This window comes from Erythrolamprus reginae, chromosome 12, assembly GCF_031021105.1.
Source record: "Erythrolamprus reginae isolate rEryReg1 chromosome 12, rEryReg1.hap1, whole genome shotgun sequence".
Taxonomy (NCBI): Eukaryota; Metazoa; Chordata; class Lepidosauria; order Squamata; family Dipsadidae; genus Erythrolamprus; species Erythrolamprus reginae.
This window is the reverse complement of record NC_091961.1, coordinates 6806976-6824754: the sequence shown is the minus strand read 5'-3', so window position 1 is coordinate 6824754 and position 17779 is coordinate 6806976. Positions and strand designations below refer to the sequence as shown.

The window sequence follows — 17779 nt, the reverse complement described above, 5'->3', positions numbered from 1 at the left end:
AGAGGGACAGAGGAGGGAGGGAGAGGAGAGGGGGAAGGGGGACAGAGAGGGGGAGAGAGGAGAGAGAGGGGGAGTGGGAGGGAGAGGGAAGGAGAGAGGGGAAGAGAGAGGAGAGAGAGAGGGAGTGGGAGAGAGAGGGAAGAAGAGAGGGTTAGAGAGAGAAAGAGGGTAGGAGAGGAGGGAGGGAGAGAGGGACAGAGGAGGAGGGAGGGAGGGAGAGGAGGGGGAAGGGGGAGAGAGGAGGGAGGGAGTAGGGGAGAAAGTTGGAGAGAAGGAGGGAGAGAGAGGGAGTAGGTTTCCCAAGGACGGGCTCCAGCACGAGTCCAAAAGCTCAGAAAACTAAACCTTTGCTCCTGGTGACCGACTCAGATTGGATCCTGCAACATTATCCAACATATATTCGTCAGTCAAATTGTGCCTGTTGGGAACTCAAAACTACTACATCTCGATTGAATGAGACATCTCGCTTTCCTGCAAAACCCGCTTTCCAACTTACCGGAGAAAGTCCCCTTAGCCAGACATTCTTTCACCCGATTGGTTCTCCTGACGTGGAAGGCTTTGGTGATCTCCTGGTTCATGAACGCCTCGTTATTGAGGATGTTGGCCACCATCATCCTGAGGTCGAAGACTTCAAGCAGCTCAGCAATGTGGGCGATATGCATGAGATCTCTCTCGTTCTCGTCCAGCTCCCCGGTGTAAAGGTATTTGAGCACGGCTCTGAAGGGTCCCAGCTGGATGGAGGGATCCATCTTCACCACTACCATCAGCCGGGGTTTGTAGGTCACGGGGTCATCGGCCATCTCCTCCTGGATGCTGACAAAGGCACGGCTCCAAGAGGAGAGGATTCTCCCCCGCTTTAGCCCTCGTTCCCCGTAGTTCTTGCCCCGCAAAATCCCATCGCTGGTGGAGGCTCTAAGGCACGGTTTTTGCTGGCCGGAGCCAGCTTCTTCAGTACTCTCGCAGATGTCAAAACTAGCAGCCCTCAAGAGGAATTCCCGCCCGTGGTGGTGTCGTTCCTGAGGGACCGTTCGCTCTGCCATACCTATCCTGATGCTGCTCCCCGCCGTCTCCTCTTGACCCGCCTCGTCCAGGTCCATCAGGAACAAGTCATAGAACTTGGAGGAGGCGGTGGAGAGGTAGATCTTGTGCGCGTAGATTTTGATTCTCTCTTGCAGCACCAGGATCACGTCGGCACACAAAGGATCTTCCAGCAGATGGGCTGGGCGGTCTTCGTTGTTGGAAGGAGGGTCGGGGACAACGATGATGGGGGGAGGAGGCTTGGGGGGCAAGAAAGGAGCCTGGAGCAACGGCCGTTGAACGTTACGGAGGTGGGATTTCCAGAACTGGAGATGCCGACGGGAGATGAGGGCAGCTCGGATGGCGTTGTCGAAGACATCCTTGATGCCAAATTGGGCGACTACGCTGGTCTCGTAGTAAGGGATGCCCAGCTCTTTGGCTACCTCTCGTCCCTTCTCCGGGGGCAGGATTTCATTTGGTTTGATTGGCCTGGAAGAAAAACAGTCACAGGTCTGATGTTAGCCGAAATATCAAAATTCAGAATGATAGGGGGGGGGGGGGAGTGTGGTTATGTAACTGGAAAAATAGCAAATCATCCCCAAAATTGTACAGCTATTGGAGTGATCAGGCTAAGAATACAGATCAGACTACCTACATTATGTAGGGAGGGAGGGAGGGGGAGAGAGGGGGGGGAGTTACTGGGAGTGCACCAGTCGTGCCAGTGATGGGCAGATCTTCACTGGAGATGAAGCACAACTGTCGTATCTTTGGAAACAGACCCTAGGTAAGTACACTTTGGGCGGGCTGTTGTAACTTCAAACCAGTGGTAGGTTACTACCGGTTTGGACTGGTTTGCATGAACTTGTTGCAGAAATTTGGCCACAGTCGCCGAACCAATAGCGAAGGCCGACTTGCCACACCCCTGAACCTTTTCCCTGTTTGCCGCTGCTCGAAAGAGGGTCGCAAATAATCCTCTGTGTGTGTGCAAAGGCTTCTGAGCATGCACAGATGGTCAGTATCTGGATATAACACATGTGCTGCTGAACCGGTAGGGAAGGCACGAAACCCAACCCTGATTCGAACGGTTATAAGTCGAGGGCCACCTCTGAGTTTCTCCCACCCAAGGAAGAAAAACTACAACCAAATGCCATACCTGGCTAACGGTCTCCTGGCTCGGTTGACCGCTTCTAGGTCAGCATAGCGAAGGTCGAGCTGGCAGCCTACCAAGATGACAGGCGCCCTGGGGCAAAAATGCTTAATCTCAGGGTACCACATGGTCTTCACATGGTGGAGGGAGTTTGGGTTAGCAATGGAGAAGCATAATACTACGACGTCAGACCTGTGGGTAGAAAGGAAAACAAGGATGCTGTAAGAGTTTGCCCTGAATGATGTCCTTTGACCTCCTCACATTGTATGCATGGTAGTAAGGGTGCACATTTAACCCACATCCTGGAACAAACCCAGGTTGCTTTGCGTAGATGGTCTCCTTAGTTCCCTACTGCAATTATTATAGGTAAAGGTAAAAGTTACCCTCACATATATGTGCTACTCTTTCCTGTCTCTAGGGGGCAGTGCTCATCTCCGTTTCAAAGCCAGCACATGACTAAACACCAAAGGAGCACACAACCCTGTTATCTTCACACCAATGTGATCCCTATTTTTTCTACTTGCATTTTTACGTGCTTTCAACATGTTAGGTTGGCAGAACACAGGGCAACTAACGGGAGCTCACTCCCTTACGCGGCGCTAGGGATTCGAACCGCCGAACTGCCGACCTTTCTGATCGACAAGCTCAGCGTCTTAGCACTTAGAGGAAACTTTAGTGAGCAGAGTAAGTATTTTCTCCACCTGTATCTTCCAGAAACGGGGGCTTCCAACTTCAAGAAGGCCTTGTTACTGGCCATCATTATTTCTTGAATTTTGCCATAAACCTGCCTGTACTACGAAGAAATATATCTTCAGGGTCTACAGTAGTTCTGTATCTGCTTTTTTGGGGTGGGGAGGATAGCTTCTTTTTCTTTCTTATCATTCTCCCCTTCCCTTTTCCCTCCCTCCCCAACTCCCACTGTTTTCCTATTCACTTTGTGTTTTGTATTTTATAATACTTTATAACTCAGTTTAAAAAAAAAACATTAATGGAAGTCCTATATCCGTTTTCAGCACCTACCTTCCATAAGCAAAGCGTCTGTCTTTGTGATGGTCCCCAAAGGTATCCCAAAGCCTTAAGGAAACGCTAACATCGTCTACAACGTCTCGGGAACGTTCCAGTACCTGGGAGAAATGGGGAAAAAAATGATTCACTTAGAAACATAGAAACATAGGAGATTGATGGCAGAAAAAAGATCTCGTGGTCCATCTAGTCTGCCCTTATACTGTTTCCTGTATTTTATCTTAGGGTGGATATGTGTTTATCCCAGGCATGTTTAAATTCAGTGACTGTGGATTTACCAACCACGTCTGCTGGAAATTTGTTCCAAGCATCTACTACTCTTTCAGTAAAATAATATTTTCTCTGATCTTCCCCCCAACTAACCTCCGATAGTGTCCCCTTGTTCTTGTGTCCACTTTCCTATTAAAAACACTTCCCTCCTGAACCTTATTTAAGCCTTTAACATATTTAAATGTTTCGATCATGTCCCCCCCCCTTTCCCTTCTGTTCTCCAAAGGGAGTGGGGGGGGCATTTTTGCTCCCCCCCCCCAGGCTTCAACATCTCAATGACTTAATTTGTTTTTCCTCCTGGAAATTTTTACCCAAGACTAAAAATGATGCTTGATTACTATTCAGAAATATTTGATTAAGGAAAAATATTTGATTAAGGAAGCATTTTCACTAGAATCAAATCAGAACCACCCTGGGAAAAATCTCTGTACTACATCATGAATTTATGATTAGAAGATGATGCGCGGTTGTAGTTTAGGCTGAGAACAGCAAGTGTTTGCCATGACAATGAAGTTTAATGTAGAGATTCAGGGAGCTGTGTAAGTCAAACATTCATTTAAACCGAGCCATGGTGGCACAGTGGTTAGAGTGCAGTACTTAAGACCTATAAAGCCCTACATGGCATTGGACCAGAATATCTTTGGGCCGCCTTCTGCCGCATGAATCCCAGCGACCGATTAGATCCCACAGAGTTGGCCTTCTCCGGGTCCCGTTGACTAAGCAATGTCATTTGGCGGAACCCAGGAGAAGAGCCTTCTCTGTGGCAGCCCCGGCCCTTTGGAATCAACTCCCCCCGGAGATTAGGACCGCCCCCACCCTCCTTGCCTTCCGAAATCTCCTGAAAACCCACTTATGTCACCAGGCATGGGGAAACTGATATGCCCCTTAGCTACTATGGTTTTTATGTATGGTTTGTTAGGTGGTGGGGTTTTTTATATAAGGGTTTTAAATGGTTTTTTTTAACATTACATTTATGTATCGTTGTTGTGAGCAGCTCCGAGTCCTCGGAGAGGGGCGGCATACAAATCTAATAAATTATTATAATTAATTATTATTACTTCTGCTGATTGCCGGCTGCCAGCAGTTTGGCAGTTCGAATCTCACCAGGCTCAAAGTTGACTCAGCCTTCCATCCTTCCAAAGTGGGTAAAATGAGGACCCAAATTGTTGTGGGCGATATGTTGACTGTAAACTGCTTAGAGAGGGCTATAAAGCACTGTAAAGCAGTATATAAGTCTAAGTGCTTTTGCTATTACCCACAACACTTTTACGACTGCCAAAGGAAGTTATTTTTTACGCTATTTATATATTATTTGTTTATTGTATTTCATGGCACCGGACCAGATTATCTCAGGGACCGCCTTCTGCTGCACGAATCCCAGCGACCAGTTAGGTCCCACAGAGTGGGTCTTCTCCGGGTCCTGTCAACTAAACAATGCCATTTGGCGGGACCCAGGAGAAGAGCCTTCTCTGTGGCGGCCCTGGCCCTCTGGAACCAACTCCCCCCAGAGATTAGAATTGCCCCCACCCTCCTTGCCTTTCGTAAGCTACTTAAAACCCACCTCTGCCTCCAGGCCTGGGGGAATTGAGATCCTCTTTCCCCCTAGGCCTTTACAATTCTATGCATGGTATGTATGTATGTATGTTTGGTTTTTATATTAATGGGTTTTTAATCGTTTTTAGTATTGGATTATTATTGTACGCTGTTTTATTATTGCTGTTAGCCGCCCCGAGTCTCCGGAGAGGGGCGGCATATAAATCCAATAAATAAATAAATAAAATAAATGTGCTGCTCACTCCAAACGGACTCTGAGCGGTTATCACTTCCCCCCACCGATGAAAATGCCACTTACCTCCTGGCAAACCCGGTACTGATCGATGGCCCAGACGGTGGGCACGTGGGTGGCAAGGAGCTGATATTGTGTCAATGTGGCATTACAAGCACGGGCACAAATGAGCCGAGTCTTGCCCACTGCGTTGTCCCCGACCACAACACACTTGATGGTTTCTACGTTTGGCCTTTCATAATCCATATCAGAATCCATTAATTGGGACCTGCATCAAGAGAGAGAGAGGAAAGGAAAAGGAGAAAAGGTGCATCAGACAGGGTCACACCACAAATGGAAACAACCAATACTAGTAGAATAGAATAGAATGAATGATCTGGAGGGGACCTTGGAGGTCTTCTAGTCCAGCCCCTTGCACAAGCAGGAGAACCTATGTTATTTCAGATAAGGGATTGTTTAGACTCTTCTTAAAAACCTCCAGTGATGGAGCGCCCACGATTTCTGGTGGCAAGCTGTTCCTCTGGTTAATTATCCTGGCCGTTAGGAAGCTCCAAACTGAGAGTCATTGCGTATATCCCCTACAGCAGACCCCATTGTGAAACAGGATAGAAACATAGAAACATAGAAGATTGATGGCAGAAAAAGACCTCCTGGTCCATCTAGTCTGCCCTTATACTATTTCCTGTATTTTATCTTAGGATGGATCTATGTTTATCCCAGGCATGTTTTTTTTAAAAAATATATGTTTATTAAATTTTATCACAACAAACAAACAAAAATTACTTAAAGAAAAAGTGCCCAACACCAATAAACCCCACCACCATTTAGGGGGTTAAATTATTTGCAATAAGTTTCAATTTCTTCCTTAGCTCCGGTTTACATTTCTTTACATACAAAAAGTGATTGGAATTTATTTTTCACATTGCCGTCATAAATTCTACTTAAGATATAATTTTTCACCTTATTCCATCGTGCCATCAGCTTCTCCAATTTATTTTCATCAAAGTTATTTAATCTTATTTCCATAATTCCGAAGTGGATGTGGTCCACCATGTACCAGTACCAATTCTGGATTGTCCATTTATTGCTATCCTTCCACCCTAATACCACTACTGCTTGAGCGCTTTCCAAAGCTGCTGTTTTGATTTCTTTAAATTCTCGTAATTCCCCATATTTAACTAGTGTTGCTAATTCTTTCGTGATTATCCAATTAATGTTTAGCACATTGTTAATTTCATTCTGTACTTCCTTCCAAAATTTTTGAACTTCAACGCATTCCCAGAGCATATGCATAAAAACTCCTTTTATTTGGCAACCATGCCAGCAATTTCCTTTCCCTTTCCTCTGGAAGTGTGCTAGTTTTTGTTGTGGTTCCATCTGAGGCCCCTCAGGGAACGGCTGATCTTCTGTCGGTTTCCAGCTCAGAGGGAGAGGATGAGGAACAGGAGGTGCAGGCAGACGAGGAGGAGGAATCCCAGGCTGAAGAAGAGGGAGGACAGCCAGAGTCCCCCCAGAGGGAGCTCTCCCCAGCAAGCAGCCTGGATTCCTTAGAGGAAAATGCACAAGCCATAATTGATCTGCGACAGAGAAGAGCTACACAGCGAAGGGACCAATTGGCTAGGTACTTTCAGCATTAAAGAGGCAACAGCTGGGTTTGGGTGTGGTGCTCTTTGGAAAGGCTAAAAGGCAGACCCACCCTTCCTGGCTTGTGGAGTTTTATCTTTGAGAGTCTTGGGACCTGGCTGTGAACTTTGGCGTCTTGGAATCCTGGTTTGTGCCTTTGACTACTGAAACCTTGGGGTGGGTGTGCCAGCAAGAAGCTTGCTGTATTGTCTGGACATCAGGACTCTGCTGTAAAGTATTATAGCCTGTCTGTTGGGAAGAACAGGTTTTCCTCTGTGTTTATTTTTTCCAGCTATAAAATACTTTTGGCTTTTACCAGAGTGTCTGGCTGTTTTTTCCAGTTGGTGTTGAGGTCTGGGGGAACCCAGACAGAACAGTTTTACTGGCGTGTATCCCAGGCAGGTTTAAATTCAGTGACTGTGGATTGACCAACCACGTCTGCTGGAAGTTTGTTCCAAGCATCTACTACTCTTTCAGTCAAATAATATTTTCTCACGTTGCTTTTGATCTTTCCCCCATTTGGGTTCTTTTACCCTCTGCACATGCACAGAATACTTTGTGCATATGTAGAGGGTAAAACAACTCAAAGGATGGGGTCTGGGCGAGTGGGCGGCGCCTTACGCTGTTCGCGAATGGCTCTCCGATGACCGACAGGCCCAAGCGAACTGGGAACATTTCATCCCTGCCAGCTCCATCTTCGTTCCTTCCTCTCTTCTCATCTAAGCACATCCAAAATGCATCACCCCAGCAGCCTCTTGGAGTTTAATAATTAAAAAGGAGTCTGTACTGTAATGCAGGCTTCAGGCTGCTTATTTAGCAAAAAGAACCACGGATACTTGGGATAATGGAATTTACAGCGTTTGCTGCTGACTCTGAATAAAACAAAAAGTCCAGCTCCCTGCTTGGTTTAAAACCAACAATGACAGCAACAAAACCACTTGTTTTCCTCGGTCGAATAAGAGGATCCTGACGCTTAAGGTGCATCCGATCTGGCTGAACATTTGCCCTCAAGGGAAATTGAAGGAAGTCTGTGTCCTCTTATCTTCTACACCAGGATTTAGATCAGGTCATACAAAGCCACCCAGCGGCCTGTGGCTGATACAATCTAATCCTGGGAGTTTGGGAAGGAAGTTAACTTAACTCAAAGTCTTAAGTCAAAGATTGCTTATACATTCCCCATTTCTCCGTACTTCTGTGTTCCATGCAGGGTTCTCCAAACTTGGCCACTTTAAGACTTGTGGACTTCAACTCCCAGAATTCTCCAGCCAGTGTAGCTTGAAGTCCACCATTGAAGTCCACAATTTGTCTCCTTGAATGGTGTAAAGTTCACATCATAGATGCTGAGATCTTCAAACTTGGCCACTTTAAGACTTGTGGACTTCAACTCCCAGAATTCTCTAGCCAGTGTAGCTTGAAGTCCACAATTGAAGTCCACAATTTGTCACCTTGAATGGTGCAAAGCTCACATCAGAGATACTATGCTGGCTGGAGAATTCTGGGAGTTGAAGTCCACAAGTCTTAAAGTGGCCAGGTTTGAAGAGCTCTGCATCTACAATGTGAGCTTTACATCATTCAAGGCGACCAATAGAACAGGATACAGAATAACAAAGTTGGAAGGGATGTTGGAAGTCTTCTAGCCCCAAACTCTACTCAAGCAGGACTCCCTCTTCCTTTTGGACAAATAGCTGTCCAATCCCTTCTTAGAAACCTCCAGTATCGGAGTGTGTGCAACTCCTGAAGATAACCTGTTCCACCGATTAATTGTCCTCACTGCCAGGAAATTTGTCCTTAATTCTAGGTTGGACCTTTGATAAGCTTCCATAGGTTACTTCTTGTCCTCAGGATATTTCTTCTTCTACAAGACGTATCCTGAGCATATTCTGAGGATGCTTTGGAGCAGTGATTTTCAACCTTTTTTGAGCTGCGGCACATTTTTTACATTTACGAAACCCTGGGGCACATTGAGCGGGGGGGGGGGGGTGCGCTAAAAAAAGTTTGGACAAAAAATCCTCTCTCTCTCTTCCTCCCCTTCACTCTATTTCTTTCTCCCTCCCTCTTTCTCTCACTTCCTTCCTTTCTTTCTCTCTCTCTCCATCCCTCTTTCTTTCTCTTCCTTCCTTCCTCTTTTTTGCTCTTTCTTTCTCCCCCCTCCCTCTTTCTCCTTCCGTCCTTCTCTTTTTCTCTCTCTCTTGCTTTCTTTTTCTCTCTTGCTCTCTCTTTCTTTCTCTCTCTCTCTTGTTCTCTCTCTCTCTTGCTTGCTTTCTTTCTTTCTCTCTCTCTTTCTTTCTCTCTTTCTTTCTCTCTCTCTTGCTTTCTTTCTGAGCTTTGCGGCACACCTGACCATGTCTCGCGGCACACTAGTGTGCCACGGCACACAGGTTGAAAAACACTGCTTTGGAGAATAAGTCAACACTTTCAACTCTGTGATGGCCCCTCAAATATTGGAAGACTGCTATTGCATCACCCCAGCCCTTCTCTTCATTAAACCAAGCATGCCTCATTCCCACAACCATTGATTGGATGCTTTGGTCTCCAGATCTTCTTACCATCTCTGTGGCTCTTCTCGGCACTCTTTCTAACAATCCTTATTGCAAGCATTTCAGGAAGTGTTACAGATCTAATCGCTTACTTCATTTTACATTGAGCAAAGGGCTTGTTGGCTGAACTCAACAAGTTTATGAACAGATTTCCAGTTCAAAATCTGGGTGGTGGTGGTGGTTTAACCATAAATGAAAAAAAAGGTCAATTCAATAACCCAGTTAAGCATGTTATGCAAATCCACCCAGGTCACGCTGCTTAACAGCACGGCGATTAAACTACGCTCAGTCAGGGCTACTCACGGAAGTTGCTGATTGTATAATATAGAAGCGTGGGCAAAGTAACATAGTCCCGAGTGCTTTTTCATAGCAAAAAGGACAAAATTGGTAAAAGGCATTTAAATAAATGTGCAATGACGGATGCAGGTGGCAAAAAAACCCCACTTCGATGGTGGTCTAAAATAAACCACCTCCTTATTGTTAGAAAATGTATCCAGGGGATAAAAGAAAAGCAAAATAAAAGAATTACACAGGGGGAAAAAATTCTTCAGTTTCTCAGCGCACGGGTTTTGAAAAGCTGAGTGTGATTCATTTATCCCAAAATAGGTCTAAAGTGTCAGGTATCCACTGATTTTACAAAAATGGTCTTTGTGATAAAAATAAGACCACTTACCACTTGAGGCAGACAAAAAAGGTATATTATTAGCTTTCTTCTTTATTGTTCCCAATAGATAATACTGACAGCCAGAAGAGTTTGATAAGAATAACGACTTTCTTTCTTTCTTTCTCTTTCTTTCCTTCCTCCTTTCCTTTCCTTTCCTTCCTTCCTTCCTTCTTTCTTTCTTTCAATTAAGAAACTTTGAGACTACAATTCTATTTATGTTGTCTTTAGGAAGCAATCGTATATAGCAGTGTTTCCCAACCTTGGCAACTTGAAGATATTTGGACTTCAACTCCCAGAATTCCCTAGCCAGCATTTGCTGGCTGGTGAATTCTGGGAGTTGAAGTCCAAATATCTTCAAGTTGCCAAGGTTGGGAAACACTGCTATATAGCATACATCTATCTCACCTTAGCAGCTAGAATTGTCCCAAAGCAATTCAAACATGTTTCTATAGGATTTCACATGGATTTGCAAAACTCAACCTCCCCAGGAGTGGGAGGATGAGGGAGTAAGTACAATTCTAATACTGTACTCAGTATAAAGTACAATATAATATGTATAATATGTAGAGGTAGGAGTATTGAAAACCAACTTTAAATTGCCGCTGAGCCACAAAAGGCTGCAAGGTAATTGTAGGCTACCGTACTATATGACGTGATTCACACAGTACATACTACTTAAAATATAGTTTATGTGACCACCGTGTATTCAATAAACCACAGTCATATATAATCCCACCATGGAGGGGCTCACACAATATACTAAGACGGAACTGGAAAAAACAGGTTGTGTGAACTCAGACAATTCAATCTGCCCTATCTCTCAGATCTACTCTCAGGATTAAATAAGGGAAAATAGAACGACATGGCTATAATCCCGAGTAAATATACAGTATACAATAGAGAGACCATTAAGAACCATTTGTTCACATTAAGCATTGATTAATTAATTAAGGGGCAACAAACAAGTTTGGTGTAGTAGTTAAAGCATCAAGATAGAAACCAAGGATGGTGAGTTCTAGTCTGACCTTCGGCACAAACTGGGCTGGATAACTTTTGGCCAGTCACTTTCTCTCTGTCCTAGGAAGGAGGTAATAGCAAACCCCTTACTAAAACCTTGCCAAGGAAACTGCAGGGACTTGTCCACGTAGGCACCAGGAAGCAAGAAAATTCAAAGGCAGAAAAGAGGAGGCAGCGAATCCACAAGTAATTCATATCTAGGGGAAGAATACGGCCTGAAATCTTAGAATAGTAGGTTGTCATAATTTCATAGTGGCATGGTGGATGCCTGGATCTGTCCGAATCCCTTGGTAGACTTTGCGCCAAACCTTTCCTTTTTAGCCCCGAGGCTAAAGGAAAACTCCAAGCCATTTGGCCAAAGTAACAGAACCGAGTTTGTAATTCCCGTTTGGAAAACCGTTTACACGGAGTTGTGAGAGTTAAAAAAGAACTCACTCCAAAGGTACAAGAGGCAGGGCCAGAGGGGATGGAAACAAGAAACATAGAAACACAGAAACATAGAAGACTGATGGCAGAAAAAGACCTCATGATCCATCTAGTCCAGGGGTCGACAAAGTTGTTCAGAATCTAGGAGCCAGCCAAAAAATTTAGGAGCCAGAATTTTTTTTAAGCAAACTTGGTTTTTTGCCGAGTCTCCACCTGACATCGCTTTCACCCCCTCTGTCTCCTCCTTCCTCTCTCATCTCTTTCCTTCCTCTCCCTCCCTTTCTCTCTTTCCTTTCTCTCCCTTTCTGTCTATCCTTTCTATCTCTCACCCCTTCTCCCTCTTTCATTCCCTTTCTCTCCCTCCCTTTCTCTCTCATTCCTTTCTCTCCCTCTTTCCTTCCTATCTCTCTTTCTTTTTCTCCCTCCTTCATATCTTCTTTCTCTCCCCCTTCCTCCCTCTTTCCTTTCTCCCCCTCCCTTTCTCTTCCTTTTTCTCTATCCTTTCTACTTCTTACTCTTTCTTTCTCTCCCTCCTTCATTCAATTTTCTCTCCCTCCCTTTCTCTCCCTTTCTCTCTCTTTCCTTTCTCTCCCTCCCTTTCTCTTCCTTTTTCTCTATCCTTTCTACTTCTTACTCTTTCTTTCTCTCCCTCCTTCATTCAATTTTCTCTCCCCCCTTCCTCCCTCTTTCCTTTCTCTCCCTCCCTTTCTCTTCCTTTTTCTCTATCCTTTCTACTTCTTACTCTTTCTTTCTCTCCCTCCTTCATTCAATTTTCTCTCCCCCCTTCCTCCCTCTTTCCTTTCTCCCCCTCCCTTTCTCTTCCTTTTTCTCTATCCTTTCTGCTTCTTACTCTTTCTTTCTCTCCCTCCTTCATTCAATTTTCTCTCCCTCCCTTACTCTCTCTTTCCTTTCTCTCCCTCCCTTGTTCTCCCCTGGGGCTGCCTGTGCCTGCCCTGCACCACCCAACACGGACGGACAGCCCCCGGTCGTCGGTTCGTCGCCCCCCACCCCCCCACGGAGGGAGATCAGGCTGGCGAGGGCGGTAGAACTACGTCACCAGCCACTGGAGGGAGATCGGGCTGGCGGGGGGCGGCGAATCCACCTCCCCAGCCGCGCGGAGGGAAATCCGGTAGGCGGGCGGGTGGCCGCGGCTCCCTGCGCGCCCCTGGAAAAGCGTACAGGGAACGGTGCCCGGGGCCGCTTTAGCCGCCCCCCGCTCCCCCCGCCATCTCCCCGCGACTGCCTGTGCCGCTGCAGCCGCGCCCCCCCCCCCGCTCCCACCGCCAGTGCCCTCCCGCCGGGCCCCAAAGGACACTTGCCGATGGCGACAGGGAACCTTCAGCTGGGCGGGCGCTGCCGTGCCGGTGCCTCCGACCTCCCGGTTCCTGCTCGATGCCGCGGTTTCTGGCGCTCTCCTGCTGGGCTCCAAAGAAGGAAGGCGGGAAAAAGGCGCGAAGAATGGAGCTCTCCTTCCTGCCTGCCTTCTTTGGGACCCAGCAGGAGAGCGCCAGAAACCCCGGCATCGGGCAGGAGCGGAGAGGTCAGAGGCACCGCAGCGCCCTGCCCAGGCGGCTCTAGGCGCCAGACAACATTTTCTAGGCGCCACTGGCGACCAGGCGCCTGGGTTTGTCGAACCTTGATCTAGTCTGCCCTTATACTATTTCCTGTATTTTATCTCACAATGGATATATGTTTATCCCAGGCATGTTTAAATTCAGTTACTGTGGATTGACCAACCACGTCTGCTGGAAGTTTGTTCCAAGGATCTACTACTCTTTCAGTAAAATAATATTTTCTCATGTTGCTTTTGATCTTTCCCCCAACTAACTTCAGATTGTGTCCCCTTGTTCTTGTGTTCACTTTCCTATTAAAAACACTTCCCTCCTGGACCTTATTTAACCCTTTAACATATTTAAACGTTTCGATCATGTCCCCCCTTTTCCTTCTGTTCCCCAGACTATACAAATTGAGTTCAAAATTATTTTCCAAAGCACCAGAAGGCAAGGAAAAAGAAGCAATGGATGGAAACTAATCAAGGAGAGAAGCAACATGGAACTAAGGAAAAGTTTTCTGACCGTGAGGACAATTAACCTGTGGAACGGATCACCTTCAGAAGTTGTGGTTTGCTCCAATCTCCGGAGGCGGTTTAAGTAAAAACCAGCCATTTGACTTATATAAGGTCTCCTGCTCAGACAGGGGCATTGAGACTAGAAGAACTCCAAAATCCCTTCCTACTTATTCTATGTAGGTGGTTGGAAAGATAACACAAAAGAAGAAAAGTTCCAGGCGGGATTCCAACAGGAGCCACAGGGCTGCCACAGAAGACCGGCTCAATTAGAGCCACGTGCTATTAAACAAGGGATGAGCAATTCGACGCACAGACCAAAGCTACCACCAATGGATCATCCCACCCCTACAACTGTCCCATCATATAGTCTTTCTTCGCCCGTACCAGAGGTGGGCTGCTAAGGTGGAAAGGTGGCGTGTACTCGTCCCCGTGGCTCTGACTGTTGGCAGAGTCCGGCGCAATTCTGCTACTGCACCTGGGCAGGTAGCTAAATTGCACGCGGACACACAGGTGCGCCTGTGGCGATTTTGCTACCTGCCCAGGTGCAGTCGCAGAATTACGCTGGACTCCACTAGAACTCCTTGTCTTTCGCAAATTACTTAAGACCCACTTAAGTACTTAAGGCATGGGGGAGTTAAGTTATCCTTTCCCCCTAGGCTACTACAAGTTATGCATGGTATGTTTGTGTGTATGTTTGGTTTTTTATAATAAGGGTTTTTTAGTTGTTTTCATTAATTGGATTGTTCATGTTGGTTTACCACTGTTGTTAGCCACCCTGAGTCTGCGGAGAGGGGCGGCATACAAATCCAATAAATAATAATAATAATAATAATAATAATAATAATAATAATAATAATAATAATAACTGGACCAGAATATCTCCGAGACCGCCTTCTGCCGCACGAATCCCAGCGACCAATTAGGTCCCACAGAGTGGGCCTTCTCCAGGTCCCGTCAACTAAACAATGTCGGTTGGCGGGCCCCAGGGGAAGAGCCTTCTCTGCGGTGGCCCCGACTCTCTGGAACCAACTCCCCCCAGAGATTAGGACTGCCCCTACTCTCCCTGCCTTCTGTAAACTCCTTAAAACCCACCTTTGCCGTCAGGCATAGGGGAACTGAAACACCTCCCCCGGGCATGTTTAATTTATACATGGTATGTTTGTGTGTGTGTGTTTGCTAGTAAATGGGGTTCCTTTTAAATATTTCTAAATGTTTTTTAAAGCTATTTGGATTTGTTATGATGCGCTGTATTTTGTTGTGAGCCGCCCCGAGTCTGCGGAGAGGGGCGGCATACAAATCTAAATAATAAATAAATAAATAAACAAACAAATAAATAAAATAAATAATAATAATAATAATAATAATAATAATAATAATAATAACTCAGAGCCACGGGGGCAAGCACATGCCACTGTTCCACCATAGCAGCCCATCTCTGACCCATGACTGCAAAACCTCTTGGGATTGCAGAAGACTGATGATCCAATCCATCCTCCTCCTCTCCCCTTTTCCGACCCTATTGTGTCTCTATTTTAGCATCTCTTTTGTCCCAGGGCAGCCAATTCATTATCTGCTTCCTTCTCCAGGATCTTTTTTCTTTCCAAGCACTGTAATTCATGATGCCCAGATGTTCCAGGCTCTCCACCCGCCGCTGGGCTTGCCTCAGCCTCAACCCTTCTCCTTTTCCGACTCAAGTTTGCGTCAGGCTGCACTCGTTTGCCCCTTCCCTGTTAATTCCAGCATCTGTCCCTGCTTGTCACTCCCTGCTTCCCTCGGTGACGTCCTCAAGCGCTCTGCTTACTAGAAATTTAGCCCTCCGAATCTCCCTCCCCGTCTCTTAAAGAGAAAAGTCCCCCTGCTCCCGCAAGCTGCTGCCCCAGTCTTCTGTTGCCAAGGAGACCAGAGAATCACCAGGGGAGCCTAACTAGTTTCCTAGCAACGGAAGAGCTAAGGAAAAAAAAATCCCTCCCATCCTTTTGCAGGAATTTGTATTATTATTTCTTTAAAAATAGAAATGTATGCCCATCCCCCCTATAAACGATTTATTAAGAACTAGTAGTAACGACGTTTAATCCAAACAGGATCTGGATTCTTCTACTAAAGGGCATCGAGGAAGGAAGGATGGTGGAGATGGACATGTTTTGAAAGATGCCAAGGAAGAAACGTGCGGCTAAAAGAAACGTGCGAAATTTCTGGCCAAATTTGGCTTTGGTTTGATTATTACGATCGCCACCACCTCGCAGACTGGGAGAAGAAGAAAAAGAAAGCAACGCGTTTTTGCAAAACAAACGAGCAACGCGTGCGTCTGGTTTGCGCGCGTTACAAGCGCACCCCCCCCCGCGCGCGCACCCACACAAACGCACACGTTTCTCTCCAAGCGTCCCGCACGTTTCATCTACCGCGCCGAGCCACTCCAAAACTTGCCATTCTTGGAAGGCGGCGCGCTTTCCTGGTTGAGACTCTCTACTCCAGTGTTTCCCAACCTTGGCAACTTGAAAATATCTGGACTTCAACTCCCAGAATTCCCCAGCTGGCTGGGGAATTCTGGGAGTTGAAGTCCAGATATCTTCAAGTTGCCAAGGTTGGGAAACACTACTCTATTCCATCCCACCGCAAAGGAAAAGGGGAAAAAAAAAACCCTTTCCTCGGCCGAAGAGCAAGTTGTTGGATATCCCCCCCCCCCTTCTTTTTCTTTCCTTTTTTTGCAACGGTCGTCCGGAGATGCGCCTCGGGGACCCTCGCCTGGGTTTTCCCCACCACCGCGTCCCCTTTCCTCCATCCCCACCACTCCAGGGCGCCGCTCTCTTCCCTTAGCAAGCAGCACATTGTTAAGGGGGTTAAAGGCGCATCGCGAGTGGCCACGGGAGCTCTCCAAAGGGGGGAGCGTCTCCCTTGCTTTCCCGCCACCCCCCTTCCCCAAAGGAGAGAGGACCGTTCCACTCTAGCAGTGCGGAGCGCCGGAGGGAAGAAAACGGAGCTGGCACCGAGGCGCGCGCGCACAGAGTGACAGGGCTGGGCTCTCCAAAGGGAACCTTCCTTCCCAGCCCCCCCCCCATCCTGTCCCTTTGCTGCTCTCTCTCTGCCCTCCCCCCCTTCTCCATCGCCCTGTCAATCAAGTACTCTGGCTAAAACGCAATGGCTCGGCTCGGCTTCTTCTCTTTTTGAGTTACTTACACCGACGCATCTGAAGGGGCAATTGGCGACGGGAAGGCGAGCCGGGCTCTCCCTTGGAGACATGGTGCCGATCGCGATAAACGAGCGCTGGGCTCAGACTCTTCCCTCCCTCCTTCGGATGCTTCTCCTTCTTCCGCAGGAGGCTCAGACGGCCCGGCTGGGCTGCTGCTCGGGGATCCGACGGCGCGCCGGCTTTGGTGGAGAGGTCGGAGGAGCCCTTTGCAAAGCTCCGCCGGCCAGCATCATCTTCCCTGCCGCGGGGGTGCCCGGCTGCTGCACGCGGGAAGGCTCGGCTCCTCCACTTCTGCACCCCCCCACTACACCCTTTCCTGACCCAGCCAGGCGCCTCGCCTTTTTTCCCTCCTTCCCGGGCCTGGAGTTGCGGAGCAACTGAGCGGCGGGCGCGAGCTGCAGTCCTGAAGCTGGGGCGCGCCCAAGGCTTATTTTCATTCACAAAAAAAGAGAAGAGGAGGAGGAGGAGGAGGAGGGGTGTTAGGGAGGGGGAGGGACACCCAGGAGCGCAGTGGGCAAGCTCCGCCTTGCATTGCCCCCCCTCTCCCCGGCGGCTGCCGATTGGCTGAGAGTGAGCCAAGCCGAAGGGAGGTGCGGTGTGTGGAGGGAGGGGGCGCGCAGAGCGAGCGAGCCGGGTCTTCCTGGGTAAAAGGAGGAAGCAGGGATGCTGTCCTAGCGCGATGCTGTTAAGCATCCAGGCTCCTGGACCGGGCAGGTTGGAGGAATCTTTCCAAGGGGAGGGGGGAGTGATGGGCTGCTTTTGTACTGAACCCACAAGGTTCAGTATGATAACAGATTAGGCGAGCAGCTCAATTTTCTTGAATTTCCATAAAAGTTCAGTTCTGGATAAGGATTAAAAGGATGAAAGCGTTTATGGGTAAAAACGTACCATTTAATTATTTCCTATTTAAAAGTAATTAAGGATCATACTAAGGGACTAGAGAAGGAAGGACAATTAAAAAAACTATTAAGTATTCAATAAATAGTACATAAACTTACCATCCCCACTGTGTTT

The 17779-nt window shown here is 47.3% G+C and overlaps 1 protein-coding gene across 3 annotated transcripts in view; it reads right to left on the bottom strand.

Moving 5' to 3' along the window:
• RHOBTB2 (Rho related BTB domain containing 2) overlaps positions 1-17779 on the bottom strand; it is a 54726-nt gene that overhangs the window by 10856 nt on the left and 26091 nt on the right. For 2 of the 3 annotated variants that reach the window (XM_070765658.1, XM_070765659.1), the window contains 4 exons: positions 5310-5511; positions 3185-3288; positions 2171-2356; positions 497-1506 (listed from right to left, as the gene is read on the bottom strand). In XM_070765658.1, coding sequence (XP_070621759.1) covers positions 497-1506; positions 2171-2356; positions 3185-3288; positions 5310-5511 — 1502 coding nt within the window. Of the gene's footprint in view, positions 1-496; positions 1507-2170; positions 2357-3184; positions 3289-5309; positions 5512-16752; positions 17114-17779 lie in introns of those variants that run through there. The other variant, XM_070765660.1, reaches the window with a different exon arrangement.